Raw genomic sequence first — 18,190 nt, forward strand, 5'->3', positions numbered from 1 at the left:
AATTTTAAAGTGTTGTAAAATGCAAATTCAGAACCAGGTTGGCTTGAGAACTGGTATGCTAGATGCAGCCCCAGAATAGTGTCTGGGTTTAGTTTTTGTGTCAGTTGGTGAACAGAGCCTCTCACTTCCTCTGACGCGGGGGACTCCAGCAGCGTTTTAGCTGGAGGTGCACAGAGCACTGAGGGAGCAGGCATGCAGTGCTGAGCAGGGGAGTGACCTGAGTGAGCTCAGTTCATGCCACAGACACACAACCCAGCATTCAGGGCAGCCAAAAGTGGGCATGCACAGGCCATGGCATAGGCACACACAGCCAGATCCACAAAGGGTGGGTGGAGCCTAACTCCCAGGTTTAGGCACCGCTGTGATCCACAAAAACCCCTGCTCGGCTGCTGCCTGACCCTGGATGCACCTCAGTTCACTTGGTTTTTGCTCTCTGTGTCTGCCTCTGAGCACATATCCTGCTGCCCTACTCTGGGCACCAGCTGCCTATATCATGCCTGACCCCCGGCCCAATTCTCAAACCAGGGGCCAACAGTCATTGCCCTGCCTATCTTCCCTGCAGGGCTGGAGCTGGGAGGCAGACTCAGCATCCGCCTAACTCCACACAAGGGGGGAGACAGCCTCCCTTATAGCGGTTAGGTTGAGGTGTGCACCCAGGATAGTGGAGAATCTGAGGCAGTTTCCTCCCTCTGCCCGATGCACAGAAGGAATTGGGAACAGGGATCTGCCACCGCAGATGAGTGTCCTGAGAGGGGAACGAGCTTTCCCTCATAACCTTTCGCCCCAGTGGTTAGGGGGCCTCACGTGGGCTGTAGTAGATGATGGTTTAATCCTCCTCACCACACATGTGCTACAAGAAGGGAGATGAACAGGGCTCTGTCATCTCTCAAGTGAGTGCCCTATTCCCTGACCTAAGGATATTTTTATGGGGGTTGTGTGTCCTCTGTTGCTGAAACTGTTCCACTTTAATTAACTCTGAATTGGGCCACAGACAGCCTGAGACTCACTTTATCATCCATGGTTTGGGTAGTTACCAAGGCAGGGGGAGAGTGATGCTTGATGAAAAGGAATCTGTATAGCACCCACCTATCTCTCGAGAGGCTGTACCAACTGTTAGGTACTCTGCTGTGGGGGGCCTCTTCAACCTTTCCTGTTCCACTTTAATTAACTATGAATGGGGCCAAAGCAAGATCTAAAGATAAGCCATGTGCTGTAGCTCAGCGGATTGGGCTCATTTCAGAAATGCTGGTTCAGTCTTCCCTGTACCTGGTGAGGAGCAAGGATTTGAAGAGGGAGTGCCCTCAACCTTTCCTGTTGAAGCGGCTTCCACTTTATTTAACTCTTAAATGGTCCAAAGCAAAGAGGTTTTGCAAGCAGCACTATATAGCCTGGTGCAAAGGGCCTGCACCTATGGTGCTGGAAAACCTGGTTCAAGTCCCTGGTCCTGAAGGAGCTAGGATTTGAGCTGCATGTCTCTTTTCTCTTGAAGCTGTCTCCACTTTAGTTAACTATGAACTGGGCCAGGCCAAGCTCTAGGGTCACTCTATAGTCCAGTGGTTAAGTTGCTTGCTTAGGAAGTGGATGATTCTGGTTCAAATCCTTCCTCTGACTATTTAAAAGGATTTGGAGAAGGCTGTCCCACCTCCCAGGGGAGAAGTGGGAGGTTCCTGTTTAGGTCCCCTTTCGCTTGCGGAAGGCCCTTGTCTTTCTGGAAACAGAAGGGGGTTTGAACAGAGATCGCTCACTTCACAAGAGTGGTGGGTGGGGGCAAGGGCAGGAGGGGTGGGGGTTGGGCCTGGGAGGTGGGCGGGGTGGTGGCTAGGGGGCCAGGTTGGGGGGGGGGCTGGGAGGTGTAAGTGGGAGGCAGGAGGGGGGAGGTCTCCTGGGAGGTGGGAGAGCCTTGGCACAACCCCTTGCAGAGGAGGGGTTGGGCCTGGGGTCTCCCACAGCCTGGGTGGGTAGCCTAGCCACAGGGGACAAAAGAGTGACTTGCTTTTTTACCACCCCCATATTTAAATAAAAGGCCCCACAGGCAGCCAATACATGTTGCAAACACCTTCCCCACCACAGGGATTGAACCAGGGCCCTCTGCATCCCAGGAGAGTGCCCAAACCTCTACACCAGAGAAGGCAGCTCTTTAGACAACCTTGCTTTGGCGCAATTCATAGTTAATTAAAGTAGAAGCCGCTTCAACAGGAAAGGCTGAGGGCACTCCCACCTCAAAGACTTGTCTCTCCCCAGGCAGGGGGAGGAACTGAACCAGGATCTTCAATATCCCAGGAACAAACACTAACCTCTGAGCTACAGAGGCCTTTTACTAGTACTATTTGCTTTGCCCCAAGTCATAGCTAATTAAAGTGGAACAGCTTCAACAGCAAAGGTTAAGGGCAGTCCTTCTTCAAAGGCCTGTCCCTCTCCAACCAGCTATAGGGATTGAACCCACATCCTCAACATCTCAGGGAAATACCCCAACCTCTGAGCTACAGCAGGTGTCTCATTTTCATGTTTTGCTTTGGCCCAATTAATGGTTAATTAAAATAGAACAGCTTCAGTAAGAACCACTGCTCTAGATGCTATTTGGCGACAGCTCAGTAGATTTTCATTGGCGCTGCACCTTTTAGCGACTGGCAATGAATCTTTTAAGGTTTACATATATAGTCCTGTACATTATAAGTAACAAGGGGGGGGGGGGAGAAGAGGCATGATGGAGGCTGTAACTCTTCCTGCGTTGGCTTTTTAAAAGCTGACTTTTACTCAAAGTATCATCATTCATTGAAATTTGGGGAAATAAAGCCATTGGCCCCAATCCTGAAGCCCTTCAGAATGCAAAACTTTTCTAGACATGCTCCATTAGCTGGGTGTTAGGGTTGTGTACCATTTGGCCTGGATTTGTGCATATACAAATCCCAGCAAGCTGGGGTGGTTTTATAACTCCCTTCAGCACAAAACTAGGTCTGATAATGCTCTCAGGAGGTGCAGCTTGTCAGGAAATTGTTTAAGCAGCTCTTCTCTTGTTCTAAGGGGTGTAAAGCGATATGTATTAGCTTCAAAGCTTCCATTTAAAAAACAAACACTGTTCAATATTCCAGCTCAGTGACAGACTCTGATTCACACTCTGCAGTTATGACCAAAGCTGAGAGCAGGATCTGGCCCACACACGCAACAAGTTATTGCTTTGCCAGCTCTGAACATTTTGGCCATATACTGTTCAGGACAAGGCCTATGGTATGTGTGCTGTGCCTGGCACAATGGGGCGTCCCTGGCCTTACCCTAAAACGGTTCTGTGCTAAGGAGCAGTGAAGTTGCCATGCAGTTTGTCCAGTTTCAATAGGACATATCAAATACTAGTGAGACGAAACACACCACCACCAAATGCATCAATACACCTAATCAGTTGCCCTGCTGAGATGCTCTGTTGTTTTGAACAAAGGGTGACTGACAGGTTACCCATTGTGCCTCTGGGTGCACCATGTGCCTCTCTGATCCCTGGGAAGTCACATGCACATCTCATAGGACAGAGCCACCCCATCGCCTGGCAGTACACCTTGAATCAGTCTTTGCATTTGGAAAGCAAGTCACAGCACCATACCCACATATTTCAAAGAGCCAAATGGGACCTGCCAACCAGTCCTCTCTACACAAAGCTCTAGGATTTAAGGGCAAAATCTTGTCCCTACTGCTGTGCACAAACAAGTTGTACATTCCAAGAGCCATCCAGGTTGTGTGGCTTGGCCCCAAGTGGGCAAGAATGCATGGGGGGGCCGGGCGTGCAGGCTGCTGCATCTGTGCACATCCTAGCCAAAAGACACTCGTGGGGAGCTGGGTGATTTTCAGAGCTCTCACAAAAGCGAGGCAGGAGCGCTGGAACAAGGGGGCCCAGGTCCCCATCACTTTTTAAAGTGATAGCCCTCCCACTTTTTACCAGCTGTAAGGGCAAGCGAAGGGGGGAGAGGAGTGAGCGGAGGGCAGGGTCTAGGGGGGAAAGGCAGCATGGGAGCAGGGCCTTGGGGGAAGGGGCTCAGAGTGCCATGAGGGTGGGACCTCAGGGGAAGGGGCAGTGCAGAGGGCAGGCTTTGGGCACTGATGCCCCCCACCCTTTTAGGGAACCTCCACCATTTCTGACTCTAGGGAGTCTCCTGCTGCCACAGGAGATACGCTAAAGGTGGAAAAACCCTTCCTGTACCTCCAAGCATCCCCATGCAGTGCAGGTGTTAGAAATCCCTGTACACAGAGGACTGTTTCCTCTGATTGTTGGGAGCAAAATGGATATCCTAACAAGGGGGTTACAGGCTTGCAAGAGGATTAGGTAAAACTGCAAAATATCCCAGGGTAACCTATTCAATAACTGCACCTCATATTGGCTCGTCCATATGTAGCCTCCCTGCCAAAAGATTAACTAACAGCAGACAGGTGCCTGGCCTTATGTAGTTTTATTGTATTATCATGTTAGGAAACTAGGCCCTCTCTGCTCTGCAGTAGATTACAAGGTAGCAGTGGCAGGATATCTTACTGGACATTGTTATAAACAGAACAGCAGTTGCAGTTTTTCTTTGGTGGGGGAAGAGACCTTGACCAGCCTCTCTGTATAACAGGAAACAGACTTCAGGGGCACAGGCGCATAGGGTTGGTGTAATGATACCCACAAAAGATATCTCGGTAGATAAACTACACATACAAGTTCTGAAATTGGGCCAAGAACACTAGTTCTTCATCTCCAAAACACAAGCGTCTACCACGTGAGCCAAAGGAGAGCGCCTGTTACAAACTGTGGTGGTAGGTCTAGCCCCCACAGAGCAAATATCTCCGACAGCTAGTGGTGGGACACTACTTCGGGAGGTCTGTGAGTTACTACAGAGAATTCTTGGGCAGGTGCCTAGCTTGTCCACATTCTCAGGGTCTAACTGATCACCACATTTAGAGTCGAGAAGCAATTTCCCACCAGCTGAGATTTCCAAAGAGCCTGGGGTTTTTCACAGCATGGGGCCCAAGCCCCTTGCAGGTTTAAACTAGTGTAAATGGTGGAGTCACTGTAACTTGAAGTCTTTAGACCATGATTTGAGGACTTCAGTCACTTGGCGAGAAGTTATGGGTCTATTACAGGAGGAGGAGGTGGGTAGGTGAGGTTCTGTTGTCTGCAATTTGCAGGAGGTCAGACTAGCTGATCACACTAGTCCATTCTGACAGTAGGTATGATATGCACACTGCACGGGTATGGTTTCCATGAGCAGAGAATTATCAAACTGCAGTACACGCATCTCAGTTAATGAAGAGATGATTCTGTTGCATCCAGTGCTGGATTCACATGCAGAATTGTTCTGAGTTTCAATGTGCTTGTGAAACCCTCAGTGCTGGTGCATGGTTTTTAATGCAGTTTTTGTTCCATCAGCATCTAGCTTGGTGTGTGTATCTTTATTATGTCAGCCACCCTGCAACGTGTACCATGTTGTAAGGTATGTTGTCTTTTCTTTCCTTCTCCCTCCTGGCCCCATCCTCCTCCCAAGTACCCAGTGCCCCCAGGTATTTCAGAATCCGACAGCCTAACCTGGAAACCATCACTTTGGAATGGGACCACCCTGAACATCCCAATGGAATTCTCACTGGATACAACCTTAGATACCAAGCCTGTACGTTCCACACCTGTTTGTTTTTCTCCACTGATCAATGATTTTTAACTCAACAAAGTGTTCTCTTGGGTGAGTAGGTTATTCAGCACCAAACCCAGAAAGAGTGCCTCCTCCCAGGTGCTAAAAGGTATTTTCCAAAATATGACGGCACAAGAGTAGCCCTTTAAAGAATCAGAGGTTTCCATGACAAGGTAAAACATTTGCTATGTCTGAAGGCGACAAGCTCTGCTACAGTGCTGAGTGCCTGTAGCATTTCAGCATAAGCCGGTAGGGGTTGCGGGTGCTCAGCATCTCCCAGGCCTTGGCCATAGGGGGAGAAATAAGGTTTAGCCCCAGACTGCAATAATAAATTGCAAGCAAAGTCTAAATACAGTGAAATCGGTACAGCAGATTCTTTCTCACACACACACACACACCTGGAAGATTAGTGCAGAAAGAGTGAAACTGCCCCACAGTATCCCCAAACAGTACGGAATTCAATGCAATGCAGAGGGCCAAATATCAGGGCTGTGCACAACACAAGTCTTATGTGTCCTGCTTAAGCTCTCACAATACCAGCCCTCTGTATGGGTGTGAATCTCATCTCTAGCCTGCAGGGGTGCTGGAACAATTTGTATAGTGGGGGGGGGGGGTGGAGGGTTGAAAGCCATTGAACCTAACTGTAAACCCTGGATATAGTGGAAACCACTTCAAGCTAGAGGGTGCAGCAGCACCCTCCGCCCCTAGTTCCAGCACCTATGCTAGCCAGTACAGTTCAGCTGCACTGTTACTCAATGCACATCCCCTTAGGAGACAGCTGGCTGCTGTTGCTCTCTCAGACAGGTTTTGTTGCATCTCCACAAATCTTTCTATTGAGCGTAGTCAATCCAGAAGCATATTGGACCATCAGCTGATTTCCTAGGATGGGAGGAGATGAAATGTGTAACATAGCATGTGTCTGAAACAAAGCTGAAGCCTACACAGCTTGCCTTTCTCCCCAGTTAATGGAACCAAAACGGGCAGAACGCTGGCAGAAACCTTCTCCCCCAACCAAACAAGGTTTACGCTCCAGAGGACAGACCCCATATCGCGATATAGATTCTTTCTGCGTGCTAGGACACAGGTGGGAGATGGAGAATCCATTGTGGAAGAGTCACCAGCCCCACTGAATGAAGGTAGGTGGAGGACAGCATTGCTGTGACTTTGGGGGTGGGATACATGCTCCCAGAGGAGTTATCGCACAAGGAGCATTATGCATGTCTTCCAAAATTACAGACTACCCTGAAAATCACATACAGAATGTGGTTTTACTAAGGGAACGGGTAACTTTCTCACTGTGACATAAGTAGAGCCAATAGTCCCTAAGCAAGAAAGTTCTACTCTGTGCCTCAGTTACCCATCTGTAAAATGGGGATAGCACTGTTAAGGATGTGCAGATAAAATCCACTCATGATTGTGAAGTGCTCAGATACGACATTAATGAGGGCCATATGAGTACCTAGTTAGATAGGCAAATGTAGTGACTGCTTTTCCAAATTTAGGAACATAGGAACTGCCATAGTGCATCAGAGTTATGGTCCATCTAACTCAGTATCTTGTCTCCAACAATGGCCAGCACCTCATTCTTCAGAGGAAAGTGCAAGACCCCTCAGAGAGAACAATTATGAAGCAATAACCTGCCCTTATGGGAAGTTTCTTCCTGACCCCAGGCAGTTAGTGGTTGTCTTATGCCCTGAAGCAGGAGGGTTTCTCTCTTTTACAACTACAGAGAAGTGCTTGCTGTATTCACAGCAGTAGACTCCGTCTTCCTGAAGGCACTCTGCCTGCCCCTTCACGTGCTGTGTAGTATCACTTACATATATCCACTACGAGGAAACAGTGTATGCAGAGTGAGAGACTCTCTAGTAGGCCTTTGCCACCTTAAAGAAGATTTAGGTCAGATATTAAGAAAACTTTAACTACAAAGATAATTAAGCATGGGAAAGGGTTACCTAGGGGAGTAGTGGAATCCCTGGCAATGGAAATTTTAAAGACCTGGTCAGACAAAATTCCCGTCAAGGATGGTCTAGAACCAATTTTACTTGCCTCAGTGTGGGAGGCTGGACTAAATGACCTCTTGAGATCCCTCCTAGTCCTACATTTCTATGACCCTTTTACTGTAGCTCCACGTGGAGTTCACCACAGAAATGTTCAGTGCAGATTCCACTAATAGTATTTACATTGAAAAACCTCTTTGAACAATACTGCTGTGTCGATGTTATGCCTGGGAGACAATGGGCCAGAGCGATCCAGCGAGGACGGATCAGTGGGATACAAAAACATAGCTGGGTGATCTAACCATTGGCAGGCTGCTAGGTAATCCCTGCAGTTTGACAAGTGGCTAGATCTAATGAGAAGCAGCACCTCCCCTGGATTTCACTGCCCAACGTGGTACGCTGTCAGGGTATATTGGGAATGCTGGTCCCTAGGTACTAGCCCACAGGCGGGAAGGAGAGGCTGTTGGGGCATTGCACTCAATCTGGCAAAAGAAATGAAGGGAGTGAGGAAAAGATCCAAGTTAATTAATGGGTTTTGGCAATCGCTGTGTGTTTAGTCATTAACAGTGGGGTTTATACCAGGATATTTATAATTGACCTTCAAAAGCTACAACATGCAGTATTTTGGCATTTGCCTGAGGAGGGTCCAGCAAAGAGGAGAAAACTTTGACCCAGCCAGTGTCAGGAGATCTAGTTTATCAGTATAACTAGGAAAACAATCAAAGAGACACAGTGCTGTTGTCTAGTGGTTAGAATCAGAGCTGACAGGGTTTAAATTTGGGGTGGGAGGGTCCACTTAATCCATCCCCCAAAGAGACTGTGCCATTGATCCACAGAGATGCTTCTACGGAGATGAGCTCTCTCTTTTTCCTGGAAGAGAGTGTACACTTCAGATAGCCACCAGAGGGAACTATCAAACAGTATTTGCCTAGGTCTTGGAATTCCTCTGAAATAGCTTTATCTCTTCTTTGCAGTTACAAAGTGCATTTCTGAGACTATGCCACTATGTAGAACATGGGGAACAGCCTCTCTTACTTTTAGGGTGCCCAAACTCTGAAGTATAATAGCTCACTACTGTATAACTCTCGGAAGGGTTCTGTTGACAGAGAAACAAGGTGGGTTGGCACTCTTGGACTGAGCTATTGCCAGCCTATAAAGAGAAAGTGTAGTCAACAACTGTGTCCAATAATTGGCATCCTGTGTTCTTTGCGAGGCCTACTGCATGCTACAGCTTGACCCAGTCTAGCAACAACCATCTTCAGATACAGATGTCAAGTACAGTTCTTCTTTGAGTGATTGCACATGTCCATTCTAATATAGGTGTGCGCGCACCCCAAGCACAGTTGGTGGAAATTTCTCTCTCAGTGGTGACTTGTCAGCTCTGGCGCCCCATAGTGTAGGTAGAAAGGGCCAGGCTGACCCTGTGCCCCATCAGTTCTTTCTGAACGCCGGTGACGGTCACTGGAACTACCCTCCTTGCTGCAGCAAGCTTTTCTCAGTGGTCTTCATTTTTTCTCCATTTTTCTTCATACTGTACATAGAGTGTAAATAGTTATTAGTTTTGCTGGCACTTCTCTGTAACTTAGCGGAGTTTTGGCCTGTCCCCAGTGCTGAGGCATACCTTTGTCACCAGGCTTCAAGCCCTGTGCCTCCTGCAACAAGGCTATGCCTTTGCGCGACCCGCACTCTAGTGGTCTAAAGTGCTCGGGGGGGGAAGCTCACATCGGGGATCGCTGTCAGATCTGCCATGAGTTTAAACCTCGTACGAAGAAGGACCGAGAGGCCAGGCTAAACTTCCTATTGATGGAAGGAGTGCTCAGACCTTCCTCTGACCAAGCCGCTCAGACTCGCCACTGAGTACCTCAGCGTTGGTGCAGAGCACTCCTCCCAGTCTACAGGAGTCTTGGCACCATTCACCATCCCTGGAGCAGAGAAAGCAGCATAGAAAGCAGATGGCTGAGAGAGGATGTTCCCCAACTCCAAACAAGACCAGGCATGGGGAACAGAGCAGAGGGCAACTAAAGTCAGGACACTCCTCTGCCTCGGCATGGCAGGCAGCACTGTTAACTCTGACCCGTACACAGGAACTGTTAAGTCTAGTTCCAGATGAGCCCTCTGCACCGGCGGGAAAGTGCAGCACCGGCGCCACTGTGGTGCCATCCACTCTGGAGGCATTTGCTGCGGCCAGAGCTCTGCTGGTGCTCTCAGTACCACCGTTGCCTGCTGTACAAGATTGGCGGCATTGGTGCCGGCAGGCAGGAGGGAACGGGTAACCTCCAGCTGCTATCCAGTTCGAGGCTCCACGATACCACCTAGAAGGAAACCGTCCTTGCTGGTCTCGGCACAAGCTTCCCCGCCCCAGCATCTCCAGCACTGGTGGGAAGTGCACCTCCATGGATCCCGGAGGAAGGCTTGTCGGAGTCAGTGGTTGGCTGGTACCCTTCTCGTCTGAGGAGCCCTCATTATCCCTCCTGCCATCCCTACCCCGCTGTGGATCCTGGACAGGAGTGCCATGGAGCGCTTGGCCTACCAGTCAAAGGCCTATACGGTGGCCCTTTTGGAACCTCTGGGGGTTCCCCCTGATGCCAGGGCCCCATCATCCCGGTCAAGACCTGCAGTGGAAACGGAGTAGGGGTTTTAAGCACAGTCACTCCTGTCTACCTCACTGTCAATATCTGCCCCTCCCAGACACCCAGGGGGCTCAAAGCAGACCTCTTGATGGGACAGTCAAGGGTATTATACCAGTTCCTGTCTCACCAGACTTTATTTTCAAACCACCTGTCCCCATAGGTGCTGGAACTATAGGTGCTGCTGTACTCCCTGGCTTGAAGTGGTTTCCATCATATGCAGGGTTTAGAGTTTGGTTCACTGGCTCTCAGTACCCCCACTATACAAATGGTTCCAGCACCCCCATCTGTCCCCCTTCAGCACAGCGTGGTCTCATATCACCACGGATCATTAGGTCCTGAACACTGTGGAAGTGGGTTATACGCTCCAATTTATTTCTACCCTCTCACCCTGTCCCTCTTCAGGGACCCCTCTCACAAGCAGTTTCTAGTTTAGGAGGTACAAGCCCTTTAGGAGAGCTCAGAGTGGGAGCTGTGCAAAAGATTCCACAGAATTTAAGAGGGAAGGGGGTTTACTCCCATTCTTCCCTAATTCCAAAAGCAAAGAGTGATCTCAGACCTAGTCTAGACCTCCACTGTCTCAACGGCTACCCCAAGAAACTGAAGTTCCCCATGGTCTCTCTGGCTTCCATTATCCCCTCCCTGGATACTAGTACATCACCCTCAATTTAAGAGATGCCTATTTTCACGTTTCAATTTTCCAAGCCCACAGAAGTTTTCTCAGGTTTGTCATCAGCCAGGCCCACTAACCAATTCATGGTTCATCCATTCGGCCTGTTGGCGGCCCCACAGGTGTTTGCATAGTGCATGGTGGTAGTGGTGACTTTCTTGAGAAGACAGGGAGCACAAGTCTTCTCGTATCTGGATGACTGGCTAGTCAGGTCAGTCCAAAGTTCAGGTAAAGTCCATTATCCACCTCATTTCAGTCAACTGTCCAGGCCCTGCATCTGCTAATGAACAAGCAAAAATCTATCCTCACTCCAGTGCTGAGGATAGAGTTTATCAAAGCCAATGTTTGACTTCACCCAGGCCACGGTCTCCCTCCCAGAATGCCGGTTTCAGGCAATCACATGACTAGTAGCGCACGTCAAGGTCCACCCCATTATGACAGCCCATTTCTGTCTCAGGCTTTTAGGTCACATGGCCTCATGCACGTACGTGGTGCAGCATGCCAGGCTATACCTCAGGCGCATTCAGGCTTGGCTGGCCTCAGCATACTTGCCGCATCATCACCATCTAGACTCGGTTCTCACATGTGTTCCCCAATCCTTGTTTCCCTCAATCAGTGGCTGGATCCTCTGATGGTTTGCATAGGCATTCCCTTCACCCAGCCCCAACCTTCGTTATTCCTGATCTCGGACGCATCAGATCTAGGCTGAGGAGCTCACCTGGGCCCACTTATGACCTCAGGCCAATGGTCCCTGGAAAAGCATCAACGTCAGAGAGCTCACAGCAGTCACCTCGCATTGCAGGCAGGAGCATACTAGTGCTCATTGATAACACTGCAACCATGTTCCACCTCGACAGACGGGGAAGAGCTCACCCTTCCTCCCTGTGTCAGGAAGCAATTTGCTTATGGGAGTTTTGCATAGTCCACTCAATCCAGCTTGAGGCTTCTCGCCTTCCGGGAGCACAGAACAAGCTGGCAGATCACCTCAGCAGATCTTTCTCCAATCACCATGAGTGGCTCCTTTGCCCAGACATCGTGAGGGATATTTTTCAGCGGTGTAGGACTCCCCCATAGACCTGTTTGCAACCAGACTCAACAGAAAGAGTCACTAGTTTTGCTCCCTGCAAGGTCACAGCCCAGGGTTCACTTATGGATGCCTTCTTGCTCCCGTGGACAGGGCACCTGTTCTGCGCTTTCCCTCCTATCCTGCTCATGCACAAGGTTCTGCTGAAAATGAAGCTGTACAGGGCGTGGGTCATTCTCATAGCCTCAGCCTGGCCCCGTCAACACTGGTTCACCATGCTGCTAGGCCACTCCGATGCTGCTCCCTGTACTCCCCAACCTGATCTTCCAGGAGCACAGTTGACTGCTTCACCCGAACTTCAGCGCCCTCCACCTGACAGCATGGAAGCTACATGGCTAAACACCATAAATCTGGCCTGCTTGGAGCAGGTCTGCTAGGTCCTGTTAGGTAGCAGGAAGCCCTCTCCCAGGGCTACATACCTCTCTAAATGGAAGCGGTTCTCCTTTTGGCTTCCCAACACGGTCTCTTACCCATGCAGTCATCACTAGAGGCCATGCCTGAGTACTTGTTACACCTGAAACAATAGGGGTTATTGATTAAGGTACACCTCACAACGATTTCAGCATTCCGCCCCCCAATGGATAACCGTTCTGTTTTCTTACATGAGAGGTCTCTTTGTTTCCTCAAGGGCCTAGAAAGATTTTACTCACAAATACGAGAGCCAGTCCCTCCATGGGAACTAAGCCTGGTCCTATCAAAACTTTTCAGGCCCTCCGTTTGAACCGCTCACAATGTGCCACCTGTTGTACCTTTCCCAGATGGTGGCCTTTCTGGTGACTAATACTTCAGCCAAGAAGGGTCTCGGACATCCGCACTCATACATCAGAACCCCCATACACAATCTTCTTTAAGGATAAGGTGCAGCTGCACCCTCACCCTGCCTTCCTCCTGAAGGTGGTTTTGCAGTTCCACAGTAATCAGTCAATCCTCTTGCCGGCTTTCTACCTGAAACCACACATGAACAGGGAGGAGCAACATCTCCACCCTCTGGACCTCAGAAGTGCCCAAGCATTCTACACAGAGATGACCAAACCATTCCGTAGATCCACCCAACTCTTCATAGTGGTAGCTGACAGGATGAAAGGCCTCCCCATCTCGAATCAGAGGATCTCATCCTGGATCACACTGTGCATTTGTACATGCTATGAGCAGGCAGGTGTTCCACCACAAGCTATCCTGACTCCACAAGGGTGCAAGCATCATCAGCAGTGTTCCTGGTCCATATCCCTATGGAGGACATCTGCAGAGCAGTGACTTGGACATCAGTGCATACTTTTTCTACTCATTACACCATCACTCAACAGGCCAGGGATGATGCCAGTTTCGCTCGAGCTATGTTGCAGTCAGGATATCTGTGAACTGCGAGTCCACCACCTATACAACTGCTTGGGAGTCATCTACATTGGAACAGACGTGCAATCACTCAGAGAAGAAAGAAGGGTTACTAACCCTTCCGTAACTGTTGTTCTTCGAGACATGTTGCACATATCCTTTCCAATACCCACCCTCCTGCCCTTTTTTCAGAGCTGTCCAGAAAGACGGAACTGAGGGGGTGCGAGATCAGCTGGGCCCTTTATACCAGTGCCATGAGCGCACTGCACCAGAGGGCACCAGAGCCAACCCGACGGGTACCACTGAGGGAAAAATTTCTAGTGACTATGCTTGGGGTGTGCACACACGTACATTGGAATGGGCATATGCAACACGTTGTGAAGAACAACAGTTACGGAAAGGCTAGTAACCATTTTTTCCACCAAAACCATGCTGCTTGACAACCCTTTATCAATATCCCTCATCCAACAGGGATTTCATTTATTGTGGTGAGCTATCATAACCTACATTAGGTTAGGCCCCACGCTTATCTGGATAAAGCGCTTTCTGAATATAAACCCCCAACTGGATTATGTTTTTAGGTCTTTGGAATATTCAAATCACAGCACCAACAGTAGCTATTTCACCCTAGCAACTCCCCTGTGCTAAGCATCACACAACAGTGCCTATCTATTTTCTGCCAATCTTAAATTGTTTTTATTGGTGCAAGGAGAGTTATAAAACAAATGCATTCTCCAGTCCACAAAACCCTAAGAGCCACTGCAGAGACAGGCTGGGGGAGGCATGGTGCCACTTTCCCATCACCCCAGCAATCAACAGACGACCCGCAGAAGGAAACAGCCACAACTCACAGATTCATAATAGGATAAAACACCCATTGTGAGACATCGATCAAATGGAGTGAAAGGTCAGGAGCCCTTAGGGATGGAAGACAGACAAAGCAGGCTCTTTCCCTTCTATAGCATTCGCTAACAGACATACAATTCAATTAAACTTCCGATTTTATTTAATGGGTGTTTGCTTTTCTTTTTCCTCCTTAATTGTGGTGGGTGGGAAAAGTAGCCGATTGAAAATACAGTAAAAATGAAAGGCTTCCTACGTGTCTTTAAGCAGACAGGCTCCAGAACTGTTACACAGTATTGTAATATTGGCAAAACTGACGTTCAGTAGTGTGGGTCCCTGCCATACATTGTATTTTTCTGACGCAGCGGCTTCCATGAACGTCCTGCTTAGAGATCAGGTACTGGATATGGATAACATGCCATAGGTTTGTTTGTTCCACGTACACTTGTTATTCACTTTGCTGGGTCCCAGATAGTTATACTTGCCTAACAGATCGGTGGTGTTTGCCCACAGCTATTCCACAGTGCTACCTGGGATGCACTGCCTTTCCTTCTCCTTACTCAGAATGAGAAATAGCTATCTCAGCTGTAACTACAGGCCGTGAATTGTCAGCCTGAAAAAGGCAAGTTTCCCTTTCCTTGGTAAAGGCAGACAATGGCACTCATTGAGAGTGGGCTTTGACAGCTCAACCAATCCATTATCCATTAGTGAAAACAAAGAGTATGGGTGAGATCTGCTCATCTCACTTACTTCTGCAGTCTCGCTGAAGCCCCATGAGTAAGGCGAGCGATTTGGCCCTAGAACATGAGAGCTGGTATGCATCTAACACAAGGCTAGGTTGGGCAGGATTTTATTAATGAATGGCATGTAACCTCAGGAAGTAGAGCATTGTTTAGCAGCTTTAAATGAGTTTGATTTTTTACATACCCGCTATAGACCCCCTAAAAAGAACTTGGAACTCAATGGAAGAAGGTTCAGAAAATCTACCCTTGAAATCAACTCCTTTAGTTCTGTCTTCAGAGATGGATACTAGATTCAGTCATAAATAAACTTATCCAGATGTTGCTTCCATTTCTGTCAGGCTGCATTCAACCACGAGGGTAAAATTAAACACAGTTCTGTTTGATTAATTGATTACAACAGCTTGGGTCAGTTTCACCATATGTACATAATATGCCCTGAAGTTGGGTTTTAAAGCAAGCTGAAGGTGGAGGGTTCAATTTTGTCCTCCCTTGAATGAGATGTAAGCACATGGTTGAATGCTTTACTTAATCAAAGCCGCACACCAGGACAGAACCTGACCATTAGCATCCATTTGCTGGCGAGGTGGGATGTGTTTAACTGGGAATGATGATTTATCTCCGACTCAAAGGGAATCTTCCTTCTCTTTGTCCTATGCAAATAGCTATAGTTAGTATGCACAGAAAGGTGATTGCTGGGGGGCAGCTAATGCATTTTCTTTTTCTCTTAAAACCTTTGGTGACTGTGTGTATAACTGATCCCCAGTCTCACTAATGTGCTGTGGTTTTATATATTCCTTTGTTTTCTCTTCCCCTCTCTTCTCTGCTGTCCTTGTATTCCCCTCCCTATACCTGGCGCTGCACTCTGAAGCCACTCCAACCCCAGGTACCGTACCAACTGGAGGAGGAGGTAACAGGCATGGGGCAATGCACAGTCAAGGGCTGTCTCTAGGGTGTGCTGGCACTTAAGCGTGCACTATGTTAACCCTTTCAATGAGCAAACCGGAGGATAAATTAGCTGTAAGAAACACTGGTGTGGAGAACAAAGCACCACAGGCAGAGAGAAGAAAATATTATGTTACTACAATTAAGGTTGCAAGCATCAATGCATTTCCGCACAGTACTCAACCCCTGTTAATGGTCTGCAAGATCTAGCATCAGAAAACTAAATGAAACCCACTTAATCCTGCTATTGCTGCAGAAGGGCCCAACACAGAAAAAACCGTGTGCAGCCTTGTTGTTAGAGCACAGCAGCGGGACAACCAGAGTTGTAGTCCCAACTCTGCACCAACTGCTTCACCTTTCTGCATCTCCATCCTCCATTCTGTCCAATGGGGACAATATGTTGCATTCATACTGCCTGAGGGTGTTACGTGCAGCTTAATTAATGTTTATCCTTAGAATGCATGTGACAGTGCTCAGTAATCTCATATATAAACACACCCCCAGGTACTGAGGGTGTATTCGCCTTTCATTATGCAGCATTTTACACAAACAATGGCACTACACACTGAAAATTCCTGTACAACTCTTTGGCAGCTGTTACTCCCTTCTAGAAATACAGGGGTGTGTTACTTGCGGGTATGCTTGGCGCAGCCAAAGTTCTACATGTGAACACTGCAATGTACATGACACGCTGTATTTCTCCAATGGCCAGCAGCTATATAGTTCTCTCTTTCCCAGGCTTCCATTGAAAGGGTTAATAATAATGTTTGTGCAGCAGCTATGCATGTTTGCATGTTAGGCTATTTGCTGGCTTTGCCCTCTACTGCATATTTCCGTAACACTGAGATACAGAGAAACCATGTTCTTTTGAAAGGGAGTCTCTGCCTGCTGTCTAGGAAACCTAAATCCCCAACTACCCAAAATGTGTCAACATAGCAAACGCCAAGGCATAACGTCTGAAACTTTTGGGGGGGGGGGGGTTTACAAATGAGGGGTTTTCCCCTCTGTAAATGCAACAGCATCACTGGCGTGCAACTTTCAGAGAAATGGCTTTTTCAGAGCAGGGCATTTTGAGCAGATTTTTGCAGAAGCTGTTGCAGCCAGGTTGATCAAGCCTGGGCGATTCAGATGAGCAGCACATGGGATCATGTCTGCCAGCAAATGCATCTCAAATGCCCTGTGCCAATGAAGAGCTATTGATCTGAGATGACAGCACCCATTTTTGCATGCACTAAAGGGATCTGTAAGAAGCCATGCTTTATCTTTGTGGACACAGCACTAAGGAGGGGCATTTGGTTTTCCTTGTAAGGAAATGGGATTTCAATGGGAGATTTGCCTGTGTGATAACAGGAAACCCAGGGTCTGTTTTCAGTCAGAAAATGGGGTATTTTAGGTTCTGCTTTTCTACTTCACAGATGTCCCCCTCCCCCCTCTATTTTGTTACAGCAGTGTTTATTTAATCAATATTATTTTGCAAACTTCCCTCACTTACAGACCTCTTTCTTTTACTGTATTGTCACTTCCTAAAACAAAGGGTACCAGATTGGTCTGCTTTGAGCTTTGAAGAACTGAATATAAAACATACACAACGTTTCCCATATAGTTTCATAGCACCAATGAAACAATCTCGTTTCAACCCTAGTTTAACAGAGTTCGCGGGGATCTAAAATTCCTCTCTGGGCCAGGGCCAACATTTCTAACTTCGGTGGATGCTGCTGAATCTTAAAATCACATCTTTCCTCTTATTGCATCCCAGCAGTTTCATCATGATTTTAGCAGTTCATATTTCCCAAACTGCTGAAGTGAGCTGGAATTCCTTGCCATTTGAATAGTGTGTTCTAAGCTCTCACTGACCAAAGGGACTGGCAGAGTTTGGGTTTGGGTTGTATTCTACCAAGATAAGCAATAAGATTATGTTTGAACTGAAATGAGGAGAAATGTTAGTAACTGAAATGATGTGCTTGTTTAGCTCAGATACCTTGTAGACTGCATTCCTGGCTTTTCAATGGCAAACAGTATTTGTTTCTTCCCATAGCAGTTTGTGATCTACTGGCCTGTAATGGGACCACTTGTCCCTTAGTCTAATGCAGTGGCTCTCAAACTATTGTACTGGTGACCCCTTTCATATACCAGGCCTCTGAGTGCGACTCCCCTTACACTTGTTTAGCTATTTAACACCATTATAAATGCTGGAGGCAAAGAGGGGTTTGGGGTGGAGGCTGACAGCTCGCGACGCCCCATGTAATAACTTCCCAACCCCCAGTTTGAGAACCCCTGGTCTAATGTAACTAGTAGTGATACATAAGACTG

The 18,190-nt window shown here is 48.0% G+C and overlaps 1 protein-coding gene and 1 long non-coding RNA gene across 17 annotated transcripts in view; one reads left to right on the forward strand and one right to left on the reverse strand.

Annotated features, from left to right (window-relative positions):
• Nucleotides 1–18,190, forward strand: part of NFASC (neurofascin) — a 169,243-nt gene that overhangs the window by 117,447 nt on the left and 33,606 nt on the right. For 7 of the 16 annotated variants that reach the window (XM_039536228.1, XM_039536230.1, XM_039536234.1 and 4 more), the window contains 2 exons: nucleotides 5,502–5,624; nucleotides 6,605–6,778. In XM_039536228.1, coding sequence (XP_039392162.1) covers nucleotides 5,502–5,624; nucleotides 6,605–6,778 — 297 coding nt within the window. Of the gene's footprint in view, nucleotides 1–5,501; nucleotides 5,625–6,604; nucleotides 6,779–15,131; nucleotides 15,256–15,806; nucleotides 15,822–18,190 lie in introns of those variants that run through there. The other 9 variants (XM_039536227.1, XM_039536229.1, XM_039536233.1 and 6 more) reach the window with 4 other exon arrangements.
• Nucleotides 9,197–18,190, reverse strand: part of LOC120404186 — a 56,901-nt gene continuing 47,907 nt past the window's right edge. The window contains exons 3-4 of the long non-coding RNA XR_005597845.1: nucleotides 12,440–12,534; nucleotides 9,197–10,251 (exon numbers count right to left, since the gene is read on the reverse strand). This is a non-coding gene — a long non-coding RNA (uncharacterized LOC120404186). The remainder of the gene's footprint in view (nucleotides 10,252–12,439; nucleotides 12,535–18,190) is intronic.

This window comes from Mauremys reevesii, linkage group 4 (assembly GCF_016161935.1).
Source record: "Mauremys reevesii isolate NIE-2019 linkage group 4, ASM1616193v1, whole genome shotgun sequence".
Taxonomy (NCBI): Eukaryota; Metazoa; Chordata; order Testudines; family Geoemydidae; genus Mauremys; species Mauremys reevesii.